This window comes from Sylvia atricapilla, chromosome 2 (assembly GCF_009819655.1).
Source record: "Sylvia atricapilla isolate bSylAtr1 chromosome 2, bSylAtr1.pri, whole genome shotgun sequence".
Lineage (NCBI taxonomy): Eukaryota > Metazoa > Chordata > Aves > Passeriformes > Sylviidae > Sylvia > Sylvia atricapilla.
In genome coordinates this window covers 44,653,916-44,681,330 of record NC_089141.1, presented here as the reverse complement: position 1 = coordinate 44,681,330, position 27,415 = coordinate 44,653,916, and the positions used below count along the sequence as shown (strand labels likewise).

The 27,415-nt window shown below is 38.3% G+C and overlaps 1 protein-coding gene across 3 annotated transcripts; it reads left to right on the top strand.

Moving 5' to 3' along the window:
- The first annotated feature begins 119 nt into the window (after nt 1-119).
- MTMR6 (myotubularin related protein 6) lies at nt 120-27,415 on the top strand. 3 transcript variants are annotated; one of them, XM_066313078.1, is made up of 14 exons: nt 120-209; nt 4,106-4,222; nt 6,109-6,271; nt 8,256-8,413; nt 9,106-9,234; nt 10,246-10,380; nt 11,467-11,599; nt 15,406-15,515; nt 16,560-16,685; nt 17,908-17,957; nt 18,752-18,952; nt 19,503-19,637; nt 19,717-19,843; nt 21,693-27,415. In XM_066313078.1, the coding sequence occupies exons 1-14, from the start codon at nt 186-188 to the stop codon at nt 21,951-21,953; spliced, it is 1,869 nt and encodes a 622-aa protein (XP_066169175.1). In that variant the 5' UTR covers nt 120-185; the 3' UTR covers nt 21,954-27,415. The 3 variants fall into 3 exon arrangements, with proteins under 3 accessions (XP_066169175.1, XP_066169176.1, XP_066169177.1); XM_066313079.1 differs by lacking the exon at nt 16,560-16,685; XM_066313080.1 differs by lacking the exon at nt 19,503-19,637.

Sequence of the window (27,415 nt, the reverse complement as noted above, 5' to 3'; positions counted from 1 at the left end):
GGGCGCTGCCGGCTTGGCCCCGCCCCGCTGCCGGCTTGGCCCCGCCCCGCTGCCGGCTTGGCCCCGCCCCGCTGCCGGCTTGGCCCCGCCCCGCTGCCGGCTTGGCCCCGCCCCGGAAGCGCAGCGGCCGGCGGCGCGGCTCTGTGGCGGCGGGCGGGGGGCGGCTGCGGCCGGGCGGCGCCGCCATGGAGCACATCCGCACCACCAAGGTACGCCCGGTGCTGCGGCGCGGGAGAGGGCCGGCCGGGGAGCTGGGGTAGCCGGCGCCGGGAGGGCCCGCCCGGCCCGGCTCGTCCGCTGCGGCCGAGGGCGTTGTTGTTTTCGCTCCCTCCTGCTGGTTCCTGGCTGGTGCCGCCCCGCCGGGAGCGCTGGAGCGGCCCGTGCAGTGCTGGAAGGGCGCAGGGCTCTGGGCGTGCTGCTCCCGTGTGGCCCCGTGTCTGCAATAAGGGGAAGACGCTAAACATCCCGGCGTAGGGGTTCCTGTGGTGGAGTGCGGAATAGGAGAAGCGAGCTGGGAGGGGATTGCGGTTGTTTTGTGTGATCTGGATATGGTTCCGTGCAGCTTTTTCTAGTTTTGGAGGCTAATCGGTTGTGAAAACAAGTGATTTGTTTTCTCGTTTTCAGAGACTCCAGTGTGTGTTGTTCAATACGCAGGCCGTCCGTGCATGTGTGATGTGTTAGGCTATTAAAAAACATGCCAGCTCAGCTCTAGTTGACGTTTTGGACTTTTCTGACTTTTATTTGCTATTTTTAATGTGTCGGTCTTCCTTGTATAATGAAAGTGCAAAAGAAAGGTCTTTCTCTTCTTTTGTGACTAATTTTTAAGTAAAATTTTAAGTCACAGCTTCTACAGAGTTAAATTTCTGACAGTACTTTTGTCACCTTGCTCATCATCCCTGACTGCCAAGGTTGCTGAAAAGACTCCCCCTGTCTGTTGAGTCCTGGAATTTGTGATTGATTCCTGAACCTGGTAGTCTGACTTTAAAGTACATTTATGGATACGTTTAGAAAAGGGGCGTTCATAGTTCACGTCCAAGTAGTAAATTTATAACCAATAATTACATAAAGGGACAGGCTTTTGAATTTTTCGAGTAATAGCTTACATAACTTTTATATAAATATGTAGAGCTGCTTTTATTTTTCATGTACATGTGAAACAGAAGGAAGTTCTCTGATGAAACTACCATTAGTGACACTTTATTAGTCTTGCACCGTGCTGACAGATTGGAGATAAAGCTTTTTTATCAATTTTTATCATTTTTTATTTGTTTGTTTATTTACAAACATGAAAGTTTTTGTTTGGAAACCTAATATTGTATTGTTACTGTCAGTAGCTGATTCCAGAATAAAAGCTACACTAAAGACAACGAGTCTTGATGATCAGAGTATCTCTAAGTTTCAGACCTGAAATTGAGAATAGCAAGGCTGCAGGACTTCTTTGTGTCTGCAGGTGATTATATTTCTGCCTTGTGTTTCTGGGGCCCTGCTGGGGGAAAAGATGCTTCACGTAGCAATATAACTGAAGTGAGAAATGAGCTCTATACAAGACTTACTGCTTGAAGCAATTATTTTTATAATTCATGCCAAAAAATTATGCATTTTTAAAAAAATAATTGCCATGGTAAGAAATAGTGTGATTTTTTTTCTGTTGCATCTGTGTTGCTTAGCTTTTTGTAAGCTGTTGGTTTATCGAATATCCAGATAGATTGAAATGCATATAGGCAAGAATTTACAGGTATAGGAAGCAAGAAAAGTAAAGTACAACCTGCACTGTGGGTCTTGAAGGATCAGTTTGTGTGCAGGTTAAAATTGGATCTCATACCAATTGTTTTGAGACATCCCTGCTTTTTCTTGTCTGGCAGCATTCCCATTTTTTCAGTTTAGTTAAGTTGTAGTGAAATAAACTTGAAATAACAGTGCAGTCTTGCTGTACAGGGCAGCTGCTATCCCCAGGAGAAGGTGATGGAATAGGTTTTGTACCTCCTCCAGCTTCAGTTTGCTAGGAATGTTGAAGTTAAAATTTTCTTAGAACTGTCAGCACAGCTACCTGAAATTGAGTGTGGCTTTTTGTGAAATTAAACTGTTCAAGAGATTTTATGTTGAATAAGGAAGTGAGGTCAACTTAAAAATGACTTCTGAGAGTTTTATATTTAAGTAGCAACAAATGATTAGGCTCAGTTTATTAAATGTGGTGGTGAAATAAAAAATATGTAGTTTTGCAATGAATCTTGGTAGTATCCTTAAGGATATTTTACAGCAAAATGTGGTAGAAAAAACTGAAAATTCTTTAGTCAAATCTGTATTAGTGAAAACACTGCTGGATTTTTCTCCTGGAGATGGAAAGTTTTGCTTAGTTTGACTGCTAAATCAAACTAAACAGCAAAAGAAGGATGTGTCTAATAAGCTGAGGACCTGTTTAAACTGCTTTGAGTCAAGTTTAAATGAATGTGTCACCTATGGAGCCTGAATCTTGCTAACATATCAGTTGTTTTTAAGGAAAGTTTATCTGTGGCTGCACATTCAGAATTCTTGAAGACTTTACCTAAGTAAGTGAAAGTTGGAGCACTAATGCCTGTCCTCATCTAATGTAGAAATACAGCTTGGAGAAAAGCTGCCTTGTTACACAGAGGATAAGGAAACCTCACATGCCAGGATTTTGTGGACTGTGTTACTGGAGCAAAGCTGGAGCAGTTTCTGTGCACTTCTCAATTTGCTGGGGAGGTGCAGTGCCTGGTATTTGAGCAATTATTGCTGCAGATCTGACCAGTATGAATTCTCTGTTTTGGCTGTGGTGTATTCACTTATGCTACTCTATACTTGAGGACTTGGTGGTTTCAGCACAATGTTTTTTGATGTACTGATGCATGTAATTTCCAATTTTTTTTCTTTCTAAACTGAAATATAGACTATTATCCTAGTGCTGACTTCTAGTATATATTTTTGTTTCATTCATTCTGTTTTGTATTCATTAAGTTATGTTTTTAACTTTCAAAAGCAGAGTTAGGCCTTTCTAGATCATAAGAAATACATAGTTTTTTTCTGGTTTGTATGTGCTTTTTAGTAGGTAAATACTAAAAGCATTTTAGTATTTACTAGAATTCCTGTACATAGCAATTAAAAATGAGTTAACATGAACACAGTAGATGTTGGCTTTCCTTGTCACCTCCTCTGGGTGCTGGTTTTGCTGGTGTGGAAGTTTTTGGAGTTCTGCCATGCATTTAGTGGTAGCTCAGAGCTTAACTTGGTATTAATGAGACAGTGCTGCCAAGAAATAGAGGAATGTGTGGAGATAAGGCATTTGCAACACTCCTTTTCCTGTTCTTGCACACAAGGAATCATGTAATGCTTGTTTCTATTAGAGCACTCTGTGGTGCCTAACTCTGTGGTTAGGAGGAGCAGATAAAAAGCAAGCTATCTAGAAATACTTTTTCTTTTGAAATATTTTCCATAGGATTGAGATAACAATGTTGATAGAAAACCAGAAGGAGTCGTTCAACCTTGTGAGGGTCAAGCCTGAATTATCTGCTTCAAATGCCAGCACAGTCCTTGAATTTCTAGGAGATTTTTGAAATTATTAGTATAATGCTTACATTTCATTAAGAATGTATTTTGTCTATGAGACAAGGTTATAATAATACAGGTTTTTGAAGTTGGGGAATTTATAAAAGACAATACATTGCTAAAATGAAAGTCAGGAGAACATAATCTTTATGGCTTTGAGTGTTCAGACAGCCAATAAAGCATGCTGCTGAGATCAGCTGTTAATTCAGTGCTGGCATCTCAATACCAGGAAATTGCTAGTGTGTGTTTGCGGTGTTTTGGGGAAGCAGTACAAAAGCTTAGTAATTAGTAATCCTTACTTTTAAAAAACCTGAAACTAAAAGAAGCTTAATACTTTTGTATTGAAACAGAATATTTCAGTTAGCTGGCCTCAAAGCTTATGACCACTCTAGTTTCGCCTGAATAGCCTTGTTTGTGCTGTGTTGTTTCCTACCAATTTCAAAGTTGTTGCACAAACTAACAAAACCTTTGCTAAGTTAGGATTTAAATTTCTGCAGAAATTAAAAATCAAGTTTTATTCCCCGCCCCTCCTTTTTTGTTCCAGGTGGAGCAAGTGAAATTACTGGATAGGTTCAGCACGAGCAATAAGTCACTGACGGGAACTCTGTACCTTACAGCAACTCATCTCTTATTCATAGATTCAAGCCAGAGAGAGACATGGGTAAGGATAATGAATGCTTGTGGCTCAAAGGCATGGGTTCTCCAGATGCATTTCTTCTTCCTGATCTAAGGTTGAATGTGTTTACTAAAATGTTCTTAGCTGCTCTACTCTCCTCCTTCATGGTATCATAATAAGTTAATAATTCACAGGTTATGCTCTTGCGTGACACTGCTGCAGTTGAAATCAGGTCATGTTGAAAATTTTGACTTTCCCTTAAGCTGCTGTAATTTCTTTTGTAGCCTTCACTTGTACTTCTGAATGCATGTGTGGTGGTTTTCTTTAAATAATTGACTTGCACCATAATTCTGAGGCAGGAGTGGGAGACTGATACATAGGTTAAGCATCAGGTTTAAAATTTCAGAGTTAACTTACCTTGTAATTAGAGTCTATCTAGGTTAAATGAGATAGCAAAAATCCTAAGATCTCAGGTTGGGGGAATATTGAATATAACATGCAGGTTTTTAGAGCAGTAAGCAGCTGTTTCTTAGCAAGTATTGATCTCTGGAATAAAAGGTTTCAGATGGGGCTGCAGCTTCTTGTTGACCAGTGCCAGTGTTGTGCAATCAAAGCTGGCTAGTGCAATATTTCCCATTAGTTTTTATGCTCAGTGCCTTGATGGCACACATATGGACATCAAGCTGTGGCTCCCACTGTAGCCCAGCCACCTGACCTGAGTTAGTTCCTTAAGTTTTCCATCCTCCAGGATGAGATATCTCCCTGGCTGTCATTAATTTTTTTTTCTGTAGATATATTTTCCTTGATTACCCTTAATCTTGTATCCTGGATATATGTCTAAGTGCCTCATGGTGCTTTCAAGAAAATTGATTTTTCTGTTATTTGTTCTTGAACACAACGTACAATTTGTACAAACCAAACTATTATCCTTTCATACAAAATGGGTTTTTGGGGAGAACATGATTCAGAAGCATTACTTGCTTGCATCTGCCTATGCACTATATTAAAAGGTTTCATTTTGGGGAAATTGAACCTATACTCCAAGTACTGCGTTTCTGATGATAATGCAAGTACCCGAGTATAATTATCATAATGTCTCCAAGATAGTCTCTTTATAAATGCATATTTGGCAGCATAGTTTTAAGATGCTTGTCAAATTGTGATCAATGTTTAAGAGGATTTGATTGCTTCAGTGAGGTAATGGAAATTCTATCAAGAACATCTTGTTCAGTTGAGGTAATGTGCTTTTCTTCCCACCGTTGAACAGCTGTTACTTTCTATGTATTTGCCTAAATCTTGTGTAGATTTGCCACACAAATAAATCTATGGAGGACTTTTGTATGTCCTTTGCTGTGACAGTGCTGTTAAAGTGGTCAGAAACATTCAGCTGAGAAGCTGTCATGTTTATCTAATACAGTAGATAATACAGGAAGTGTTTTTCTTAGCTCTTGTTCCATCTATACCTGTTAAATGCTGGAATTCTGATATTCTTTAGGATCTCCTGTATTTTTCATACATTGAATTCTTTTCCCTTACTTCATTTATTTTGTCTGAAAATTCTGAAGTTTGTTTCTATTAATCCTTAAAAACTATAGATATTCTGTCTGGACCCTGCCTAGTGAGATATAACCAGTTAACATAGTTAAAAGAAAACTGAGCAACAACAATGGAGTTTTACAGTTTTGCAGTTAGAAGGACACTTCAAAATTACAGAAGAGAATAACCAAAGTTTTATACGTTTTAGTGTCCTGATCAAAATGGCATCTTGAATTTCTGCTACTAAATGTATTTCTTTTTAAAACTGACTGACAAAACTAGTCAAAATCCATAATCAGCATTTTTTAGTGTGTTGTCTTACAGCTGCTCATCTAAATAGTATGCTGTTCTTATTTTTCCTCAGCATGCTTACTCTGAGTTTCTGTATGTCACAGATACTACATCATCACATTGCTGCAGTGGAAAAACTTCCTTTGACTACTTCTGGCTGCCCCCTTGTCATCCAGTGCAAGAACTTCAGGATAGTTCACTTTGTTGTACCCAGAGAGAGGGATTGTCATGACATTTATAATTCTTTACTTCAGCTCTCAAGAACAGGTAACACTTGTAGCTGTAAAAGACTTTGCAGTATATGCCTAGATAACAAGTTGGGAGAAGTGGTGTGTACAAATCATATACTTTTTTTTTTGTTATGTAAAGTCTCACATGGGTTTGGTATATAAATAGGTTTTTTGATTAAATATTAACCTGCATAAAAATTCAGAAGCTGTGTTGTCTGGCTTTTGTGTGTCACTGATGTTCCTTAACAGAATGAGAAATCTTTTATTTTTTTTTGCCTTTCTAGTATTGTTCCTGAAATTGTGGATATAAATCTGTATAGTCTCTCTTAATTGTGTGTTCCACAGATTAAAAATCCACCAAGCAAATCAGTTGTTACTAATTTCATGCAGTTTCAGCAAAATAAAGCTGAAATTTTGATGCTAGAATAACGTCGCAAATTCAGTTTTACAAGAGACTTCTGTCAGTATGGTCTTTAGCATTTTCTGCTTTGTGTTTAGAGCAGTGCAAAATGCCATCTTGTCATAAGTAAATAGCATACTAGGAAAAACAAAGTTTTTGAAAGCTTTTTTTTTTTTTTTTTCTTTTTTTTTTTTTTTTTTTTTAAGGGGAACTTTAAAACTTCTTTTTTTTAAGATCAGTTATTCCAGCTGGTCGAGGGGTCCGCCGCTTGGGACCCAGAGAGCCACAACCACACCCAGAAGATGTCTCGCTAAAGACAGCTTCTTGGGGGGTCAGGGCGCTCCTCAGCTGGCAGAGGGGCTTCTCAGCAGGAGGGCAGAGCAGTGATTTCAGCTCAGTGCTCTCAGCTCCTGCCCTTGTGAGTTTGCCCCTCTTTTAGCCGGCCGTGCTGAGAGAGAGAGAGGTCTTGTGTGGAATTTCCGCAGGTGGTAACTTTATTGCAAAGGTACCAGCGAAAGGGGTCCAAGGACGAGATACCTCTGCCTACCAGAGGAAACCCAGGGGTTTTTATGGGACACCAGGGTGGGAGGAAAAGAGTACAAAACAAATAAGCTGTAACAGATCTACCTAAGATCCCGAGGGGGCTTGTGGGTCTCCGGACAGGTCGCCGTGACTAGAAAGTTTGTCTTTTGCCTTAGGGGCTCTGGGTGAAGTTGTGAACTTCTTTCTTAACTCCTCAGCTTGGCCCTCTCCAGGGCAAAGCAGCTGGGGCTCCGCCCATCCCAACAACTCCTCCTTTTATATTTAGTAAAAAAGCCTCACCAGCCGTTCTTTTAAAGCAGTGTAGGAGGCATGAGAACATAAATAATACAATAACAATCACAATGAAAATCCATAAAACACTTTTAACCAAAGAAGCCACCCATCCTGTCAATCCCCATTGTCCAAAGAGGTTGTCGATCCAGTCCAGAGACTTTTCTGGTTTTTTTTGTCTTTTACTAATCCTTCTAGTTTCTGTATGTTCGCATGGATGGATGTTGAGTGTGAGGAAAGGTTGAAACAGCACATTCCTTCAAAGTCCTGGCATCAGTGTCCATTGACAAGCAGCAGATAATCAATCGCTGCGTGGTTTTGGAGGGTTGCTTGTCTGGTAGTCTCTTCATCCTTTAAAAGATCACTTAAGGCAGCAGATGTGGCATTGTCTTGCTTACTGAGCCAGCACCCCAGGTGATCTGTATCACCAAGGGTTTTAAGTGCGGCTAACCAAGGGGTGAACACAGAAACTGCAGTCAGTAGATGTAAATTTCAGTTCTTCCCTCCCAAAATAGTTTGTTCTTTCAGATCCTATGAAGTCTTCTAATCATTCTGCCTTTTGCCTTAAGTTTGTCAGTCTTCATTTTGTGACCATTATGGCTTTAGAAATGTCTTCTTTAAGCAGGTCAAGCACACTCAGGAAAACTTTCATAACCTACTTCTGACTAAGTATCTGTAATTGTCAGTTAACTGTAGGATAGTTGCAGAATAGATATTTCAGGCATGTCAAGTATCTATTGTTTAGTCTTGCTTTTGTGAATCTTGGTACCTGAGACTTTCTCTCCAATATGTATTCCTTACCTTTTAGCAAAATATGAAGAACTCTATGCCTTTTCTTATAATCCAAAACAAAATGAATCTGAGCAAGTCAAAGGTTGGCAGCTTATTGATCTAGCAGAAGAATATAGGAGAATGGGAGTGCCAAATGATTACTGGCAGTTGTCTGATGCAAATCGTGATTACAAGGTAAGTGTTGTAATGGAAACAGTTTCTGCTCTACATCTGTTTCTGATGAGGTCTGTAGAAAACAGCTTACTGCTCTGAAATCACTTGGCTTGCAATATAAGCAAAAACTTGTAGGTTGAGAGAATTTACTCCTTAACCAGCGTGCAGACACACAACTTCCTAATTGAAGTTTTTCCCAAGGCCCCATTGAGAGAGTGTGGACGCGTGGGTTCTTTGGGGTTGTTTCGGGAGATGCTTACCTGTTGGAAGCCCAGCCCTGGTGATTCTGGTGCTTTGCAGATTTGTGGTCTCTCTTAACAGAGCAGGATTCTACTTCAGCATTTTGCAGTGCTGATTGTGGTGGTGTGGCTGAATTTGAGATTAGATTTCACCTTACTTTGTAGTCTGCAACTATTAAAAATGAGGGAAATAATGTCAGTGTTTTATTTGAAACACATTCTTATGTGTTCTCAAGAATGCAGAGTTGCATTCTTGAGAGTGAGCGCTGGTTATGCTTAGCTGTGCAATTAGTTCGTACTACTTTCATCCATGGCTTGTCTCCTTTGAGTTGATTACATTTTTATAAAGAAACATGGTTGTGTTTATCTTTCGGGTCTTAATTCACCTTATATCTTTCAAATTGAATACAATAAAACTAGGTTAGGCTTTGTGTCTTGCCTGTAAAATCCTTTGTGTGTATTTGTATCTTTCAGATTTGTGAAACCTATCCTAGAGAACTTTATGTTCCCAGAACTGCAAGCAAGCCCATAATTGTTGGTAGCTCCAAGTTCAGGAGCAAAGGAAGATTCCCAGTGTTGTCATATTATCATAAAAATAAAGAGGTATAGTGTCACATTTTTTTAGTGTTGATGTGCTGAATACTATTTCGCAACACTTGGCAGTAGTTCAGGGGTTGGTGAGGAGGTTCCAGTGCAGTGACTTGTATGGCAAGGGTGTGACTCAGAATAACCCTGAATACAGCTGACAGGAGTGGTGCCTGACAGGATGTGGAGTAAGCTTTGCCAGTTTAAAAGAAATCCTTAAGTAATCAATCAGTTAGTTGATAATCAGTTGAATCTACTGAAGTTTTCAGAAAGTAACATGAATGTAACTGAGGATAGCTTTCTCTTAAGGGATCTGTCTTCCTTGATATATCAGAAATATGATCTGTTAGGTCAAAATGATGGGGGGAAAAAACCCAAACAGATGAACCAACAAAATAATAGATTGGGTTAGGTACAAGGTAAAAAAAAAACTCTACAGGGTAGGAAATAAGATTTTGCAGAGAGGGTGGTGTAAAGCAGCACATACCTGTCTCAGCTGTGGAAGGGGAGGAGTACTGTCACCTTGATGAGTTAAAGAATTTGTCTGATTAATGGATTTGAACATAATTACTTTATTATTTGTGTATTGGAAGATGTACTTGATATCTTCTATCATTGAAAATCACATTACAAAAATTACGTTAAAGGATAAATTGTACTTGCAATAATAAAATCATGCCTACGTTAGTAAAACCACACATAATTCATTCCATATTAGGGGAGTAGCTTGCTTTCCTGAAATGTAATTTTTCCAGACTGCTTTTGGGAGTTTTTATGTAAACTGACACTTTTCCCATGAAGATGAACCTGAAAAATTGTTTAGCTGAATCTTTAGATTTAAGTTGTAGGTACTGTGTTCAGGGTTTCCAAGGGACGTGCTTAAAAAGTTGGAACACCTGAACTTCATTCAGATTGCTGGTGCTATCTGCCAAATGAAACAATTGGTTTCAATGTCTTTTGAGATTTTGCAAAGCACTTCAATTACAGGTATTAAAGTGACGCTGATTTGTTCTTTGTTGTCTCTGGTAGGCTGCAATTTGCAGATGCAGTCAACCTCTCTCAGGTTTCAGTGCCAGGTGCCTGGAAGATGAGCACATGTTACAAGCCATCAGTAAAGCAAATCCTTCAAATCGCCACATGTATGTCATGGACACCAGGCCAAAGGTAGGGGCTTGGGGTGCTACAGACAAGCCTCTCCTTCTGAATATTAGAGTGCAGGATATAATAAAATTCTGAAAAATTTGGAGCCAAGTATGAGTCCATCAAGAGTAAAAATGTTTTAAAGATAAGGTTAGGCCTCTCTATTCAGGTGTTTAATTACTTGCTTTCTTGAAGAAGTTAAACCAGTCCCAATACTCAGCTGAAATTCACTGCTGAACTTTGAGAGGGGCATTTAAAATTCACTTAAATCGTAGTTAATAAGTGAACAGTTGATTGGGATCCTGTTTGAAATTATATTTGTGAAATGGTGAGCTGTAATGGGGTTTCTTTTGGAATGAGAGAGAGTACTAATTTCTGTGTAAATGATCTGTACAAACTAGCTCAGAAAGGAGGAAGCTGAGGAAATTCTGTTCTGGCATTTTGAGGTCATCATAGAATGGCATGAGTTAGAAACATCATCTCCAGCCTCTCTGATGAGGTTGTTCAGAGCTTTATCCAATCTGGTTTTGGACACTTCCAGGATCCACAACTTCTCTGGGCAATGTTTTCCAGTGCCTCATCATACTTAAATCACTGTCTAATTAGATTGAATTCTGTCACTTTATGCAGTTGAATTATGTTATTACTTGTGTTACAATGTGTGGCTAATTTCCACTCTTTAGACCCATCTTCATTTCAGTTGGTATTAATTTCACTCAGGTGTCCGAACACAGAAGCTGAAAATGTCTGGGTCTTACTCTTTCCTTTGTAGGTGAGATGTTTGTCGTGTCTTTACTCAGAAATGTTTGGACACAGGTAAAGGCTTAATAGCTAGGAATATGGAGAAAAGAACAGGAATTTCTGAATGCATTATTCAGATATGTCACCTCTAAATATAGACTACTACTTTTTTTTAATATGTATATAACTATCCTTTTTTTCAATGCTTTCAAGCTGATTTGCCACAAGCTATATTAGAATCTGTTTATACTATGTGCTCTTATGGTTTTTTCCCCAATGTATTCAATTGAAATTGCTTGACTTTTGTTGCTTAATTTGATATTTTTATTCCAATAATGTTTTCCAGTATTTTTATTTTCCTCTTTTAAGCTTAATGCAATGGCTAACAGAGCTGCTGGGAAGGGCTATGAGAACGAAGACAACTACTCAAACATTAGGTTCCAGTTTGTTGGCATTGAAAATATTCATGTAATGAGATCCAGCTTGCAAAAACTCCTGGAAGGTATGTTTTAACTGTACTTAAACAGTGTGTTTGAAAACAGGTTAAGTGTTTTTCTGAAGTCTTTAATAGTAGGTTACACAAACTCCATTGACATTTCTATTGTTTATTCCAGCTCTGTGCTTAGTACCAGTTTGATGTGCTCTGTGGTAGGGAATTACCTTAAACCTTGACCTCCAGACTGTAAACCCAACTGAATGGAGTTACTTCGAAGAAAACTGAATGGCACATACGTCTTTAGTGAGCTTTGTTAGCATGTCAGTGAGAGAGACGGCTGTGTTTTCCAAGTGTGAGTCTGTAGATACATTTTCATTTACAGAATATCAGTTCTCCAAGGAGCGCCTTGTTCCACAGAATTCACAATAAGCATATGGTCCACACAAAATTTGAGCTCTTCGCCATACCACTGCCTGCCTCCTGATGGTGAAAATGGAGAGGCAGAAGTGTATTATTCATAATTCTGTTAATATTTTATTTAGCTGAGAGATTTTTTTTTTTTTTGTAAATGAACACAGTTGTTTACCTCTGTTCAGTCTATATGATTCACTGTAGTTTTGCTGAATGCCACTTTAGGAGTAGGAGCATCTTCAGGGGTAGGGAGGACCCTTAAAATTTAGAGGTGTATGCAATCATTTATTCTTTTGCCCCTTGTAGAAATGTGCCATCAGTGGAGTGATCGGGAAGAAAATGCCATAAAAATGGTGTATAACTTAAAATGAGGAAAATGCCATTTAGATTCTGTTACTCACTTCCCCTGAATGTGCTGAACTGAATGTTCTCAAATCAGAGTGGGATACCAGTGACACTGTTTGTTCAAGCACCACTGTAACTGGGACTGCCCTCAGTTGTTTGGGCTTTTTATAACAACTGTTTTTCATTGTTTGGTGTGTGTCCTGCTCCTTGGCTCTGTGTCTGTCTGCCTGATTTCCTTCAGAATCTAAAGTTTCCACTGGAAAGCGGAATGTGAGACAACATCCTTTTGTGATGGGACTACACCATGGAGCATGCTAGGAGGATTTACAGTGAATTCTTCATTTTGGATTCAGCTGTTACTTAAATATCTTACATGCAGTGATTCAAAACTTTTCTAAAATAGTTTTCTTCAGTATGAACATGATGATTCTATCGATGAGCAGACTACAACACTCATGGGAGAAACTTCACATAGTCTAAATTTGTAGCTGTGACATAAAGTACAAAGTTCAGTTTTTACATATTTAAATTACAATATTGCATACCAGGATTCAATTCTGATAAGCAAAAGGGTTTGAGGTATGTCAAGAGGGAGCATTTCCGCAGAAAATGTTTGGGGGAAAGGCTCAACAGATGCAATCTGTTGCATATATTTTGGTGGTGGAAGTGTGTTAACTGAGGGGGTTTTGTGAGTTATGTGAAGTTTTCTGTATAGGGCAAGGGATTATCTAGGTGGGGGGTTTTTGTAAAAAAAAAAAAAAAAAAAACAGCCCTCTCTGCAACCTGCTATACTTCACTCTGCAGGTCTAGTCACCTCCTGAACTGCTGCCTGAGGCTTTGCTAGTAGTGTGAATAAGGACAGTCAAGCAAGGGAACGTTGATGTTTTGGGGCTCATGTGCATGTAGGGCTTGTGTTTTATATGGTGGGATTCATATATGCAGAACTATCTTGAATCCTGTTTTTTGTGAAGTAGCTGAATTATCTTAGTGGTTCCATAAATGGTACCATAAATAATCTTTGACCTTTTAAAATCCCTAGGAAACTGGAAAATAACTTTTTTTCAGCATATAAGAGTTGGAACAGTATCAATGCAATTGATTTAATCACCAACTAGTATAAAATTGCCTGTGTTAATTCACAGAAATGGAAAGTAACTCTCAGGGCTCAGCATATGTGTTCCTATCTCTGCCGTCATTTATAAAAACACAGAAATTTAGCTAAAAAGGGGAAATACTGGTGGAGAAATATTTCTGCCAAGCTGAAAATAGTGATCAAAAGCAGATTTTGACAGCAATATCTGGGTGAAAACACACTGAAGGCTGGAAGCCCATTTTTTTTTTCTAGCTGGAAAGCTTGTGCTTTAAATCAGAAGTTACAGAATGTGTAGGTGTGCTGCCATGAAGAACATCTCTAGAAATTGCTTTGTCTGTCCCGTTCCTTTTCTGCAGATGCTTGAATTTCCAGATACTTCACTATTCTCAGTTTCTTTCCTTTACCATAGAGTGGTGGATATGTTTGTGTACTGTTGTGACTGATCAAGTGTGTGGAACTACTGGTACAGAGAATGACTTGATCCTTTCAGCTAGCTCACATTCTCATCTGATTTCCTCCACGTGCCAGATCTTTTGGAAGCAGAACTCTTGCCTAATGATGCATTTCAAAGATAGGGGAAAGCTAGCTTGTTTTTACTTCTTTTACTGATAGTTACAGACTAATTTTTAAAAGTATGTCTTCTGTCCTGGGGTTTCTTGATGTTCTGTTACCTCATTGTGCTGTGGTTTGCTAGGTAGTTTTGTAGATTATGATGATCTGTGGGTTTTAGAAAAGATCCTGCAGTATTTATTTGGAACCTTGTCATTCTTTTAGTATTCAGCAGCACTTGGCACTATGAATTTTCCTGAGCAATGGGGAGTGTACCAAAACTTGTTTGGCTGAAAGCCGAGAAAATGTAGTGCAGATACAGAGAAGCTCTTGGAGGCAGTGATTTGAGTTTATAGCCCTCAGTACATCTGGGAACTTGATTGAATATGAAGCTGCATCACAGAATGATTTGGTGAATTTTGTTCTCTGCTTTTGCTGCTGACTCACTTCCTTCCATGACCAGAGATAAAGATGATTTTGCAGCTGTGGTATCCCTACTGCTAACTTCCATCTACAGGACCTTTTTATTTTCATTTGGGCCCCAATGCTTTAGAATCATAAAATCATTTAGTTCGAAAAAGACTTTTAAGATCCAAGTCTAGCTGTTAAGCTTAGTGGAAAGTAGGCTTCCACTGTATTTTTGTAGCTAACAGCCTTGGATGTCTTCTCTTAGATTTATACATAGCTGAAGTTATGTTAGTCAGCATGTGTTTTGTTTTTTTTTTTTTTTTTTTTAATTGCCGGAAGTTTGTCATGTTTGAACAGTAAGGTAACTGTGAGAGTTACTATTGAAAACTGTACAAGAACCAGGTTATCTGTCTTATATGTGAATTGGTTCTGTGTGAGAATCTTTCAATCTACCTCTGCATCTCTTGCTGCTACACTGCAGAGCATCTTTCCTCTGAGTTCTTCCTTGCTCTCTGAATTGACATTATTGTTACAGGATCCAAGTGTATTAGGGAAGAATGGTAGAGATCAGTCAAAATTTAGCATGCCAAGTATGAAAGTAGACAAAATTTCAATGGATTTTATTCATCCCTGTGTTCTTGTACTGCACCTACTTTATTCTCCTGAGCAGGAGGTAATGAAACTTTGGCAGTGTGACTACTCTGAACTGTGAATATTGTCTGGATGCAGCTACTTCCCTACTACTAGTACTAATTAAGTATTTCCAATGAGCCTTTGGCATTTGCAGTGCCTTCCTTAGTGACACAACAGTGGAGATAACCAGTGTATTTATTTGGAATGTTGTTTTGTCAAAAAGACACAAAGATCTTACTCTTGCCACTCATGGTTATATCGTTCTACAGAGTTGAATTTTGACTGGAGAACATTTTGTATTACCTTTCAGGAAACCAGCACTCAACTTAGAACATAGGGGATTAGATACAATATGCAATTAGTCTTCTTTCTACATTGCAGGGTGTAGGTAGCTACAACTGCTTAAGGTTTTTTAACTCTTGGTTTCTTTCAGTCAGTGGCACAAGGGGTTTGTCTGTCAATGACTTTTTGTCTGGTCTGGAGAATTCTGGGTGGCTGCGTCACATCAAAGCTGTGTTGGATGCTGCTGTCTTCCTAGCCAAGGTAACTTGCAGGCTGCTTCTTTATTTGATGAGCAAAATCAGAAAAAATTATGCTTAATATTATGTAGCATGTAAAATCCTGCAATTGATGTTTTTGGATATAGGTATTTACTATATATACCAGTACATCTAATATGCTGGTTAAAGTATTATGTGTTTCTTTATGATTGGAGATATTAAATATTCCAGCCAATGTTGTGGGATTTTTTGAATGCTGTTTAGTCATCTTGTTGGGGGACAAAGGGATTCTTATGCTTCCTGGTTCTCTAGGTGTTTTTGAAAAGTGTAACCAGTTTGGTGGTGGTAAAAACTATTGTTTAGTGGACTCTGAAAAATAGAACTGTGGTAGTAATTGTAGAGCAGCCAAGGTGGCTGTGCTGACTTCATTTGGCAAGGAAATAGGATTCTGTGAATAATTCAGAGGAATAATTGCCTTTGCCAAGCACTTAGGAAGCCAAGGGCTTGATCTCATCGTAGTGGGTAAAGAAAAAAACTGGATCTTTGTTTTTGCTAGGTGAAATAAGAAGGCTTTATCTCGGTTAAAAGTGATGACCCTCAAAAATGTCTGAGCCAACAGGAGCTGATTTCTCAGCCCAAGCTACTAAGCATTTCCGAGGCCTTTACTGTATGTAGCATAATGATGAACGAGTGCTATCATTAATGATAGGTTGACATAATTTGATTTTTTTTTTAATCTGTTCTCAGTAATGTGTAATTATTGCAGGTTTTCTTGTAAATTTGGTTTTATAAGGGAGAGAGAGAAAGAGAGAGAGAGAACTGGGAACTCCTGTAAAGGTTAGCTTATGCAAAGGTGGTAGTGGAATTCCTTTTCTTTTCAAGGACTTTTCTATACTTCCATGGAGGCAAGTTCCAACTTTATGATGCTATTAAATCTTTTCCTCATAGTAAACACTTTTCTAGCTTTGTTAAATAAGATGGCATGTGCTATGAGTTGGAAATAAATACAGGGTTTTTAAATTTATTTACTAGTTTTTGACTTTGGTCTAGAAAAGAACATTGATTAAGAAACAATTGTGTTTTGCAGGCAGTAGCAGTTGAGAGTGCAAGTGTATTGGTGCACTGTTCGGATGGCTGGGATAGGACTTCCCAAGTTTGTTCCCTTGGAGCTCTTTTGTTAGATTCCTATTACAGAACAATCAAAGGATTCATGGTAAGCAGACCATTGCAATGTTGAGTTGTTCCTTGGTAAAGAAAGGATGTAAAATGTTTGAGTGTGAAAGGGAGCAAACTTAGTGATTTTTTTTTTTCAGTTAAAAGTGTAAAATGTGATTTGTAGTATGTTGATAACTATTTCATATAGAAATACTTTGCTACTTGAAAAAAAAAATTAAAGACTAAAAATCTGAAATACAAATAGCAGATTGCTTTAGTCGCCCTGCAGGAATGTTGCAGTGATTGCCTTTTGCAACCAAACAAGTCCCTTATCTATGGCATAGAAGGATTCCAAATTGCTTATGTGAGGTAGCACACATACTAAATTACAGCAGCTCTGTGCTGCTGTAAAACAACATTTTTGTCTGTCTCCAAAACAACATTTTTTAAATCTAAAAGTGACAATTCCCTCAGTGACAGAGACTAGGAGATGTCTAAGCAACCTAAATTTGTTCGTCTTTTTATAAAGAGAGAAGAATTTCAGTACAATTATTCCAAATCTTAGACTAGGAAAATCAACAGTGTTCTGCAATGCAAGGTGTTACAGGAACTCCTTGAGGATAGGACATAAAACTAATTCAGTATATTGTTTAAAACTAGCTGCCACAAATATTACAAGCACTGAAAGTGAAGTTGAGGAAGAATTAGAAAATGATTAATTTGTTGTGAATACTGAGAATGTGTTTGGTAATCTTTAGGGAAGTAATTTAATCTTTTGGGGTTTTGGTTAATCCTTGCTTTCAGTTGAATTTCTGTGAAGGTCCTGTGTTCTTTTTGGTGCTTGATAGTGTGACCAAAGTGATAAAACAAGGTAGTGTTGTTATGAACAAACTTACTGCTATAGATGTTAGAAAGAATACATTATGCGGTTTTATGTAAACTATTATAACAGGAATGCAATACTAACATTTTTCTTACTCTGCCATAGAAAGTTGATGATCTACTAGTGAAGTCATGCAACATTTTTCTTAAAATTATCAGTTACCTCATTAGCAAGTTGCTTAACATTTTTAATAGTTTTTTACAAATGTGCTTTGAGAGTTGTGAAAAAAACCTTCCAAGAAAATCAGGAAGCTATGAAGTGATAAACAGTTATTTCCACTGTAACTTATTGGACTCAGATTTACAGTATAATGTATCAATAGCCTGTGGGGTTAATAGTGTAGGTGTAAGATTGAGTAATATTTTACGTAAGATTTTTGGTTTTTTTCACCCTCTAGGTCTTGATAGAGAAAGACTGGATCTCCTTTGGGCACAAGTTCTCTGACAGGTAGTTCACTCATCCAATAGAGTAAAGTGTATACAGCAAATTGAGCTAAGTATTCTTAAACAAAAGCCAGCTTGTAGATGTTGCATTTCTAGCCACACTGCACCAGTTCAGCAATGAGTAAGCTGTTTTCAGTAGACAAGGCACTTTCTCATCCTGCCTACAGTGTACTGTAGTTTATTGGAATATCTACTGGATTGATTGATATTGCAGATGTAAATTTTTAGTGCTGCTGGTCTTGCTTGCAGAAGTTGATGACTGCAGCAAGGTCTTTATAGACAGTGCCAATCTAAAGCTACATCCCAGCTGTTAGGCAGTATGAAACACATAGTTTTGGTATCTTTAAAGATAAGTTTGCACTTATGTTTACTTTGATGATGAAGTCACACCTACCTTCAGAAGTCCTATATGTTAAGAATTCTGTTTTTTCCCTTGATCTGCCTGTCATCAGCTATGATAATAGCCTTGCTGCTATTTACTGCTTAGTAATTTGCTTTTAGCTGATATACTCCAGATGTTGACTGTGAGAGTATTAGACACAAAGGAACTTAACTGTCTTATGTTGCTATTTTGTACTTGATATAGATGTGTGATTACTTATAAGTCAGAAAAACAGATTAAATATAGACTTATTTCTATTCAAAAGTTGCCCCAGTTCTTGAAGTTAGCTGCGCAATTTCAAATCAAAGCTAGTATCAAATTAAGGTGCTGTCATTTAAAAACAATTGCAGCTAAAACTCCCTTGATTTCTTCTAACTTTTAAACCAGTTTCAATCTGTTTGTGGAATCTTTTTCAGGTGTTGTCAGTTGGATGGTGATCCAAAAGAGATCTCGCCAGTGTTCACCCAGTTTTTAGAAAGTGTGTGGAATCTGACTGAGCAGTTTCCACAAGCCTTTGAGTACAATGAAGCTTTCCTCCTTCAAATCCATGAACATGTCCATTCATGCCAGTTTGGTAACTTCCTTGGAAACTGTCAAAAAGAACGAGAAGAGCTCAAGTAAGCAGGCTCATTGTAATGTGTCTTTTGTTTATTCTGGCGGACTAAGAACTTCCATGAATCTGCTTCATCTTAGACTCTGAATAGAGGAAGGATTGGTAGGACTGAAACCTGTATTGAACTGCATCAGGGAACAGTAGTGTTTCTTGTGCTTTTGCATGCTGAAGAAAGTCTTTCTAATTGTGGTAGAAAATCACATATTTTTTGTAGGGAAAGTTAAGGTTTTCCTGTTTATCTGTTTTTTGGGTTTTTTTCTGCTCTAAAAGTAGGTAAGCTTACGTTTGGAATTATCATGTCATTTTCTCTCCCAGTCTCTTTTTAGGTAACCTTGAAATTCTTGCCTGCTCAAGACTACTCATTTAAAAGTATTAGTAGGATATCTTCAATGCTTTTAGCTGGAGAAGACTTCTGTGAAGTTTTTATCAGTTCCTCTTCCATTATATTTTAAAAGTATTTATTTCAAGTAGGCAAAACTTGCACACCATAAGCAGCATCTTCTACTTGTTTGCTTGCAGTCACTGTGTTTACCTCCATCTTTTTTTGCTTTAAGACTAAAAGAGAAGACTTATTCCTTGTGGCCGTTCCTTTTGGCTGAACAGAAGAAATACCAAAATCCTCTGTATAATCCAGACTTTTCTCCAGACCTGACTCTTTTGGAGCCTAATACAGTATCATTCAATTTTAAGTAAGTTTAAAGAAGATACAGTATTTTTTCTTCAGCTCTGTCATTATCCTGCATAGTTAAAGCTGTCTGTTTTGTGCAGGTTTTGGAGGAATATGTACCATCAGTTTGATCGAAGTATGCATCCCAGGCAGTCTGTGTTCAACCTTATCATGAATACGAGTGAGCAGAATAAACAGCTGGAGGAAGACATTAAAGAACTGGAAGCTGTAAGTAGTACAAAATATGAGTGTGTACCTGTGACCTGTTCTTGAGATTTTAGTTGTTTCAGTGCTGCTGGCTTTCCCATGAATGTCACTGCTGTATGGCCTAGCACTTAATCTGTGTAATGGTGACTTGGACTTTCCCTGCTTGTTTCTATTATGAGTGCTCTAAGGCACTATTTATTCTGCTTTATTAATGAGCTCTATTATGTAAAGATGCTATCAAAGCTAGCTATCAAAGCCTTACTGAAGGTAAGTTTCACAGAAACTAAACCTACATTAAACTGTATTGGATAATAAGGTATCCATGTAGCTACAGCTGTGTTGCTAAACTAATGAGACTGAAAATGTTTTATTTCTATTATAGCTACTAAAATGGAAGCAGTAAGTATTGTCCTTCTTTTAACTACATATGCAGGTGCATGCTGTTGGAAGTCATCATAATTATGTGTCATGTAACGTGGTAATTTTTTTTATGAAGACAGGACTTAATCCAGAGATCAGATATTTATAATTGACTTCTAGGTGCTGCAGTAAACAATCTATCAATCAGAAAAGGCTGATTGATACTTCTGTTAGAGTCAGTTAAGGTGCTGAAACTTCAGAATAATGCCTTTTAAGGAATTGAAGGGCAGAAGTTTACTGGTTATCAGTTTTAATACTTGTGTGTGGACAGAAATGGTAACACAACTCCTGTATATTATGTTGGGGGGAAGTACAGCTTTTCTAGGAGGAAAGATTTTATTAGATTGATCCTACTGTAAAGTAATGAATGCAGGTCACTTAATCTATTTTTTGTTTCAAATCGTAATTTTATATTTAAAAAATTCATACAATTGAAGCAGCAAGGTGAAGAAAACTCAAAAAGCAATCTAAAGAATAAGTAAAAGGCAAAGGGAAGTCTCAGCTTTGAATTTTCTAGAACCTCATTCCAAGATGTTAACATCACCTGAGCCTACATTTCTCACTTGAGTGATGATGAGATGTAGTTGTTTGAAATCCTGATGCAGACTTTGCTACTGGCATTTCCGTCTATAAAAGGTTGATGCCAAGAGACACCAGTCTTCTGGTTTTAGTCTCAGGTCCAATAAAATACAAACACATCAACAGACAAATCTGTTCAGTTAACTAGTGCAACCTCACAGTTACTGGGTGAGTTTGAATTTAAAAAAAAAAAAAAAAAAAAAAAAAAAAAAAAAAAAAAGTGAAATAAGCAAACAATCCAAACCACATAACTGAAAAATCCCTTAATCCTAATCTTTCCTATTCTCTTGCTCATGCTTACAGGCAGGAACACATTGTTTTCTCCTTTCCTTTTTTTTTTTAGAGTATTCATTCATTTGAAGAAACTGTATTGGCATTTTTTAGATCTAAAGGAAAAGTCTTCTGGAAGGTTTTTAGGAAGGATAGAAGGGCTTTAGATATCAAGCTGCTTTGTCATTAGGAGACTCATGGTCTTCAAGAGATTGCAAGATCCCTGCTTGCTACAGTACCAAGGCCTGTCTTCCTCTGCTTCTACTCTAGAAAGTATTTCCATCTTACCTTGACAGCAACCAAACAAGGGGCCAGCCTGGAAGAACCTCTCCTTCTCCAGGTATATTGATAGGCATTCTTAGTCTTCTGCCCTTCAGCAAATTTTAAACAAGCAATGCTTGTGGCATCTTCTGTAAACTCTAGGGAAGAATGTCATAAGGAGTGGCCTAACGTTTAGCAAGGCTGTTAGGTATCTAAGGTAGGGTATGTAACAGAGCTCTGCAGACACTGAGTTGGCCAGCAAAAGAAGATTTCCTTTAAAAGCAGAATATCATCAGTAAAGAGTCAGGCCCGCCGTTAGTAACTGTTCTTTGTATTTCAGAAAATAAAGCAGAGGAACGGGCAGTCAGATGTGGTCCTTGAGAAGGAGCAGGAGCAGACGGCTCATCCTGCCCCTGTGGCACTGAAATCCCCTCCCTGCTTCCAGAAGGAGCAGCCGCCGATGCCAATGAATGACGCCGTGCGAACCATAGAGGGCAGCAACACAGCAGACAATCGCTACAGTGAACTTGTGTCCGAATTCTCCAAAGCTGAGCCTGCTGTGGTCAGCTTGGAGTATGGAGTGGCCAGGATGACCTGCTAATTGACATCTGGCACTGTGTTCTTCTGGACTGATTAAACGGAGAGATGGGCCATTTTTGGGATGGGTCTGTGCTGCATGACCAAAACACGATTTGTATATCAGCAAGTTTTGTTAATGTAGCCTAGAACAGCATGCTAGTTGTCACGTGTTTGCTGTTCTTTTAAGGGGGGTGAAAAAAAGGTGTAGTTGTCTTTTTGAAAGAAATAGGGGCATTTGGTAAGTAGTGACTGAAAATCAAGGAGTGTTATGTCTTTTGACTTAGGTCAGTTTGCACTAAATTGTTTTAAATAGTAATATTACTTTATTCAGTGTAGGAAACCACAGGTGGTCTTTCACAAATTGATTTTATCTGGACAAGAAAACTTGAACTTTCTATTTTAAGAACTGAGGCTACGTGTATATATATCTCATATGAATACATATTCATGTGCTTAGTGTCACCCAGTACTAACCTACAGTGTATTAAGTGCCATGCAAAAGTATGACATATTTCAAATCATAAACAGTTGGCCTTAAACCTGTCAGATCAGTGATTTTGTCCTTTACTACTGCAGTCTACTGGCTCTGTTTACATTGTATTTGCTCAAATTTTTATATCCTTAAAACAGAACTGAATATAAAGAATGAAGCATGCCTAAGGTGGCGCAGCCTTTCAGCAAATAGCTATATGAATGTTACCTTATAACTTCAGACTGTTTTTTCTTCCATTTGCTCTGTTGTTTAAAATGTAGTAGATTGACCTGATTTTTCCTCTCTGGCAGCTCGGTAGATTGCGCTTCATTAAAGCTGCAGGTTGTCTGACCTTAAGTGTTTTGATTTGTGGCAAGATATTTAAGTGTAAAATAAGACATGTCACAAAAGAAAACAAAACTAGCCAATAACTGATTAATCAGGTTCATTCAGATTGTTTACCATGTGCTGTGCAGTTATTCAAGGTGCAAGAATGCAAGCAAAACTTTTGGAAATGTAGTCTACCGACATTGTTCCCAAGTTAAAAAAGTCATATGTCTGAAGCTTGTGAGAAAAAGAGTGCTTCCTGAATGTTTCATTAGAAGAAAACTTTGGTTATTTGTGAAAACCCTTCTCATCTTGTGAAACCTTGTCCAACCTGTGCATATTTGAAGTAATTTTAGTATCTGGTGATTTTTATGTATTTGGAGACAGGACAAAAACTTCTCCTAGCAGGATGCAGTAGAGGTCACGGAACATAAGAAAAAAGGGGGAATCTTACAGTTTGTGTGCTTAACTATGTAATCTTTTGGTAAGGGAGAAGGTTTTTCTAAAGTTTGTCTCATGATAGATTTTCTGAGCAGGTAAGAGAATAAGGAAGAAAAATGTTGGTGGTCAGATCTTAAATAGAGGTGTGAATTATAACTTTGGGTATTAAGATCTCTAATTATGTTAGATTAATGCTACTGACCTTTTGCGTCTTGATTTAAATAATTTTTGGTTTCAAACAAAAATAATTTCATCCTCGTCCTAATCCCTGAAGTGTGTTTTGTCACAATTACTGGTGTGCACAATTTGACATGATTTGGCAGAATTTCCCTATGCACCATATTGGATCCAGGACTCTAAGCAAGGCCAGTATAGGTCAAGATCAAGATGCACTTGCGGAGCTGTCTGGGAGAAACCAGCTGGGAGTCTTGTATTTGGCTATCAATGCACCCATTTCACTAATTTGATTTTTGAAACATAAGCATTTTTATTTTCAAAGATATAAGCCTAGTGTCATAGTTAAAATACATTATCTAGTTCCTTAAGCACATTTAGAATGTCTCCAACTACAGGTTTTGACAGTTTCATGTTTGCACAAGTGGTGCCTTACAGGGTTGCAGCAAGAGAGGTTTTTGTGCCTTGTTATTTATTATCTCCCCTTCTCCCTCACCTTCTGTATTAACTTTGTTCTGTGGTTTTCCTTTGTAAAAACATCTTGTATATTAAGCTTGTATTATATCACAGTAGTGAAACAAACTTATTGCTGACAATATAAGTAAGTGTTACCAATTTGTATTTGTTTTAATATTTACCTGCTCTGGTGTGCCATGTACACTTTTCCTATTTATTGTTTAGAGTTTATAGACTCAAAAGATTGTATTAAGCTTTTTTGCAAGTATCACTGTATGTTGTTTTTGCTTTAACAGCCATCTCAGTGCCCCTGTATACAAGGCTTTTGTAGAGAAGATCTGTTCCCTTTCAGTACTGTTACAGTGACTTTTATTTCAGGTCCTTTCTATTGGCAGAGTTCACTTCTTAGGGAAAGGAACTGGAATGTGTTTTTATTTGAAATCAAGGTAGGCATGTTAGGTCACCTTTAAAGTGCCATAAAACTGTCTGCTCAGGCACTGTGCTTGTTTCTCAATCAAAAATAATACAGTACTTCCTGATCTGAAGTAAATATTTTAGTCTAGTTAATATGTGAATAGAGTTTTATAAGGCTGTTTTGTAGAGCAACCACCTTGTAAGGTTCAGGTATCTCTGCCAGCTCAACCCCCAGGGTCACCAATGAGGAAAGTTCCTGCAGAGAGGCATCTGTCTCTTCTCATTTGCTGTTTAGGCCTAAGCCAAAACTACCTAAAGCACATGGGACCTGTGGTGAAGTGAATAGATGGTAGTCAAATGAGCTCCAACAGAAAGCTTGGCAGGATAGCCCAGACTCAGCACAGTGGGTCTGTTCTGTGTCCTTCAGGAAGGATTTTTTAAAAATCAGGCAAGTTGACTAAAAAATTGCAACAGAAGCCTAGAAATAGAAAGAATTTAAAGTCTAGTTTCAGTGGATGAGCTTTTCTTCATCGTGAATATGCTACTCCAAGAGCAGTTACACACTGAAAGGCACCTCATACAGATCAAAATAATGTGCAGAACTCTCTCTTTTGGGCTGTGATGTTAGTTTGTGGTTGGTATGCTCACCAGTTTCTGGGAATATAATGTCCCAGACAGAAAGTTGGTACATTTGGTTATACGCCATAGGTTGCTAGACTTGCTAGGCACCTGTCAGTTCTGTACTTCGTTGTAAGAAGGTCTCCTTAGGTGAAGTTTTTGAGTTTTGACATTCTGTGCTGTACTTGATTTTTTTTTTTCTTTTAATCAACAAAGCTGGTAGTCTCATGTGAGAAAACTGATTTCACTTTTGTATTCCAGGCAATTTAAAATATTTATTTCATTAGTACAAAAGAGTTGGGCTTATTTTTTGGGAGGCTTGCTAGTGTCATAAGGTATTCTTCCATACAATTTTAAGTATCCAACTGTTCTGTTTTGTAGGGCGACTGCCAAATCAACAGACTAAGAAATTAATTAGGCAACACTGAACTGAGCCTGTGCATTTTCTACACATGTCCAATTACTAGTGACCTAAATCTAGGGCAGAAGCCTGAAGTCTGGAGAGTCCTTTTAGAGAACTGGAACAGCAGTCCTTCCATAAAACCGCACATCCCTGTGTGGAACAAATGCCCTAATAGAATGGTTTTGCAGAGGGAAAGCTAGCCCAAATCAAACTGTGACAGTTTGATGTGTCTCCTCCTCGGGGTAAGCGCAGTAGAGAATGCCTTGCTGGGACAGGTGACGTGTTCTTCCTCTCTAGTTGCTGTTTTTCTGAGGCCTTTTGATAAAGTAACACATCAGTGAATCTCTGAGAACTTGCTCCTCCCAATCTGGTAAACTGAGCACAAAACTGGCTGCATTTAGGCTGAAGTGGGTCTGGGGTAGTTTGCCTTAACTACTGTCCTCTTAAGGAAGTGATATAAATAATATAAGGAAACTCAATGTTAAAATAGCACAGGGCACATGCTGTCAACATCTGCTCTTTAGTGTGCTGCCCTGTTCTGGAGCAAGTGTGACAGGCATGAAGGCCTCTTGTAAGCATGATTGCTTTCTAGTTAGTTTAAAGATAATCTGATTTCAAACTAGATCATCCCCCCCAGTGATATTTATAGATCTTTAGGTCAGAAACTAAAGGTTCCTCTTAGAACTCCTGTTTATTTAATAATAGTTTTAAACCTGTGGCTGATCATAGGCTAAGTGTACTGGTTGTGAAACCTATATTAACCTTTAGGATTAAATCCTTAGATTGAAGTCTGCTTGGACTTGCTTTCACCTTTTACGCCACACTTTCCTCTTAGTGTTGCTTATTGTGGTGCTTGACGTCCGTCACATGTAACGGGCTTCTTAATGCTCTGGATGTCTCAATAACCTGAGAGTACTGTGGCTTTCTTCCACTGTTCTGAAGGCTCACATCAGCCTTAGTGAACAGTGTGAGTGAACTCATGCTTGATCTAGCTAGCTTGACCTGCCTCCATGTTAAATAGCACTGAAAATCAGCACGGCATCGTCATTCAGTGGTGCAGCTTCTGTACGCACAATAGGCTTAAGGACAGGGATGTAACTGGGGACCTGTGTCACAGCATGTAGCAAGGAACAGGACACTGCAGGGATATGACTCATAACTAGAAGCAGTAAAGCTGTTTTGATGTCCAGCAGGAACTCGGGGACTTGAGGTGGAAGGTCAGAGACATACTGCATCTGAGATCAGTTTCCAGGTCCCAAGGAATTCAGTGACCTGGTCTGTTTAATGCTTACTGCTGAGCAGTTTTGTACTGGCATTGAGGAGCAGAAAACATATATGGGTCTGTGTTTCCTAATCTACTGGCTTCACGTAAGAAATGTCCTGATGGTGACGTTGAAATTGGAGCACAATATCTTGTTTATTCTTGTTTGTATTTTAACTCTTGAGGTCAGTTGGATACTGTTTATAACTAAGTGGGATTATAGTTTTGGCACACACTGTTTCCCATGTTAATTACAAGCTCGTACATATCTTGTGCTTAGTATCTCTGCATATATTTCTGCTGAGTGCTTTTCTTGCAAGCAAGCAGCCTTGGTGAAGTCTCATGATGCTGCTCTACCAAGTATTCCTCTTTACCTAGTGTTGCAGATTGCTTTCCTTTCTTTTGTCTTACTATTGCTCTTCAGCCTTACAGTTTATCTCTACATCTGTCTGTTGACAATGTCCCTTGACAAGCATCTTTCCATTGAAGAAAATGGCTTCAGTGTTTTTCTGTCTCTCAGGGATTTTTACCCCTGAACTAGTGAACTTCAAAAATAGTGCTACTCTCCCCTTTGGGGCTTCTGAGTGCCTGTTGACTTCCACAGTTGGTTTGGTTACACATTTTAAATCCAGACATGGCTATTTAAAATAAAGAAATTTAAAACTTAGTCAAATATTAGATGTGGTAAAGGGAAAGAGAACTTTTCATTGTAAAACATCTGGAAAGACTGGCTGTTTCACTAACATTTATTGCTCTATGTAATGCTTTCTGTAAAAGTCATTTTTCTGTGTGCTGGGGTCATGCTTGATGTATATTCCTGAAGAAACTTTAGCAAATGGAATTTTGTAACAAGTATTTTATTTGTACGTGTTTTCAAAATCCATAAGGCTTAAAATAAAGTGTTCTTAATATTGCCAA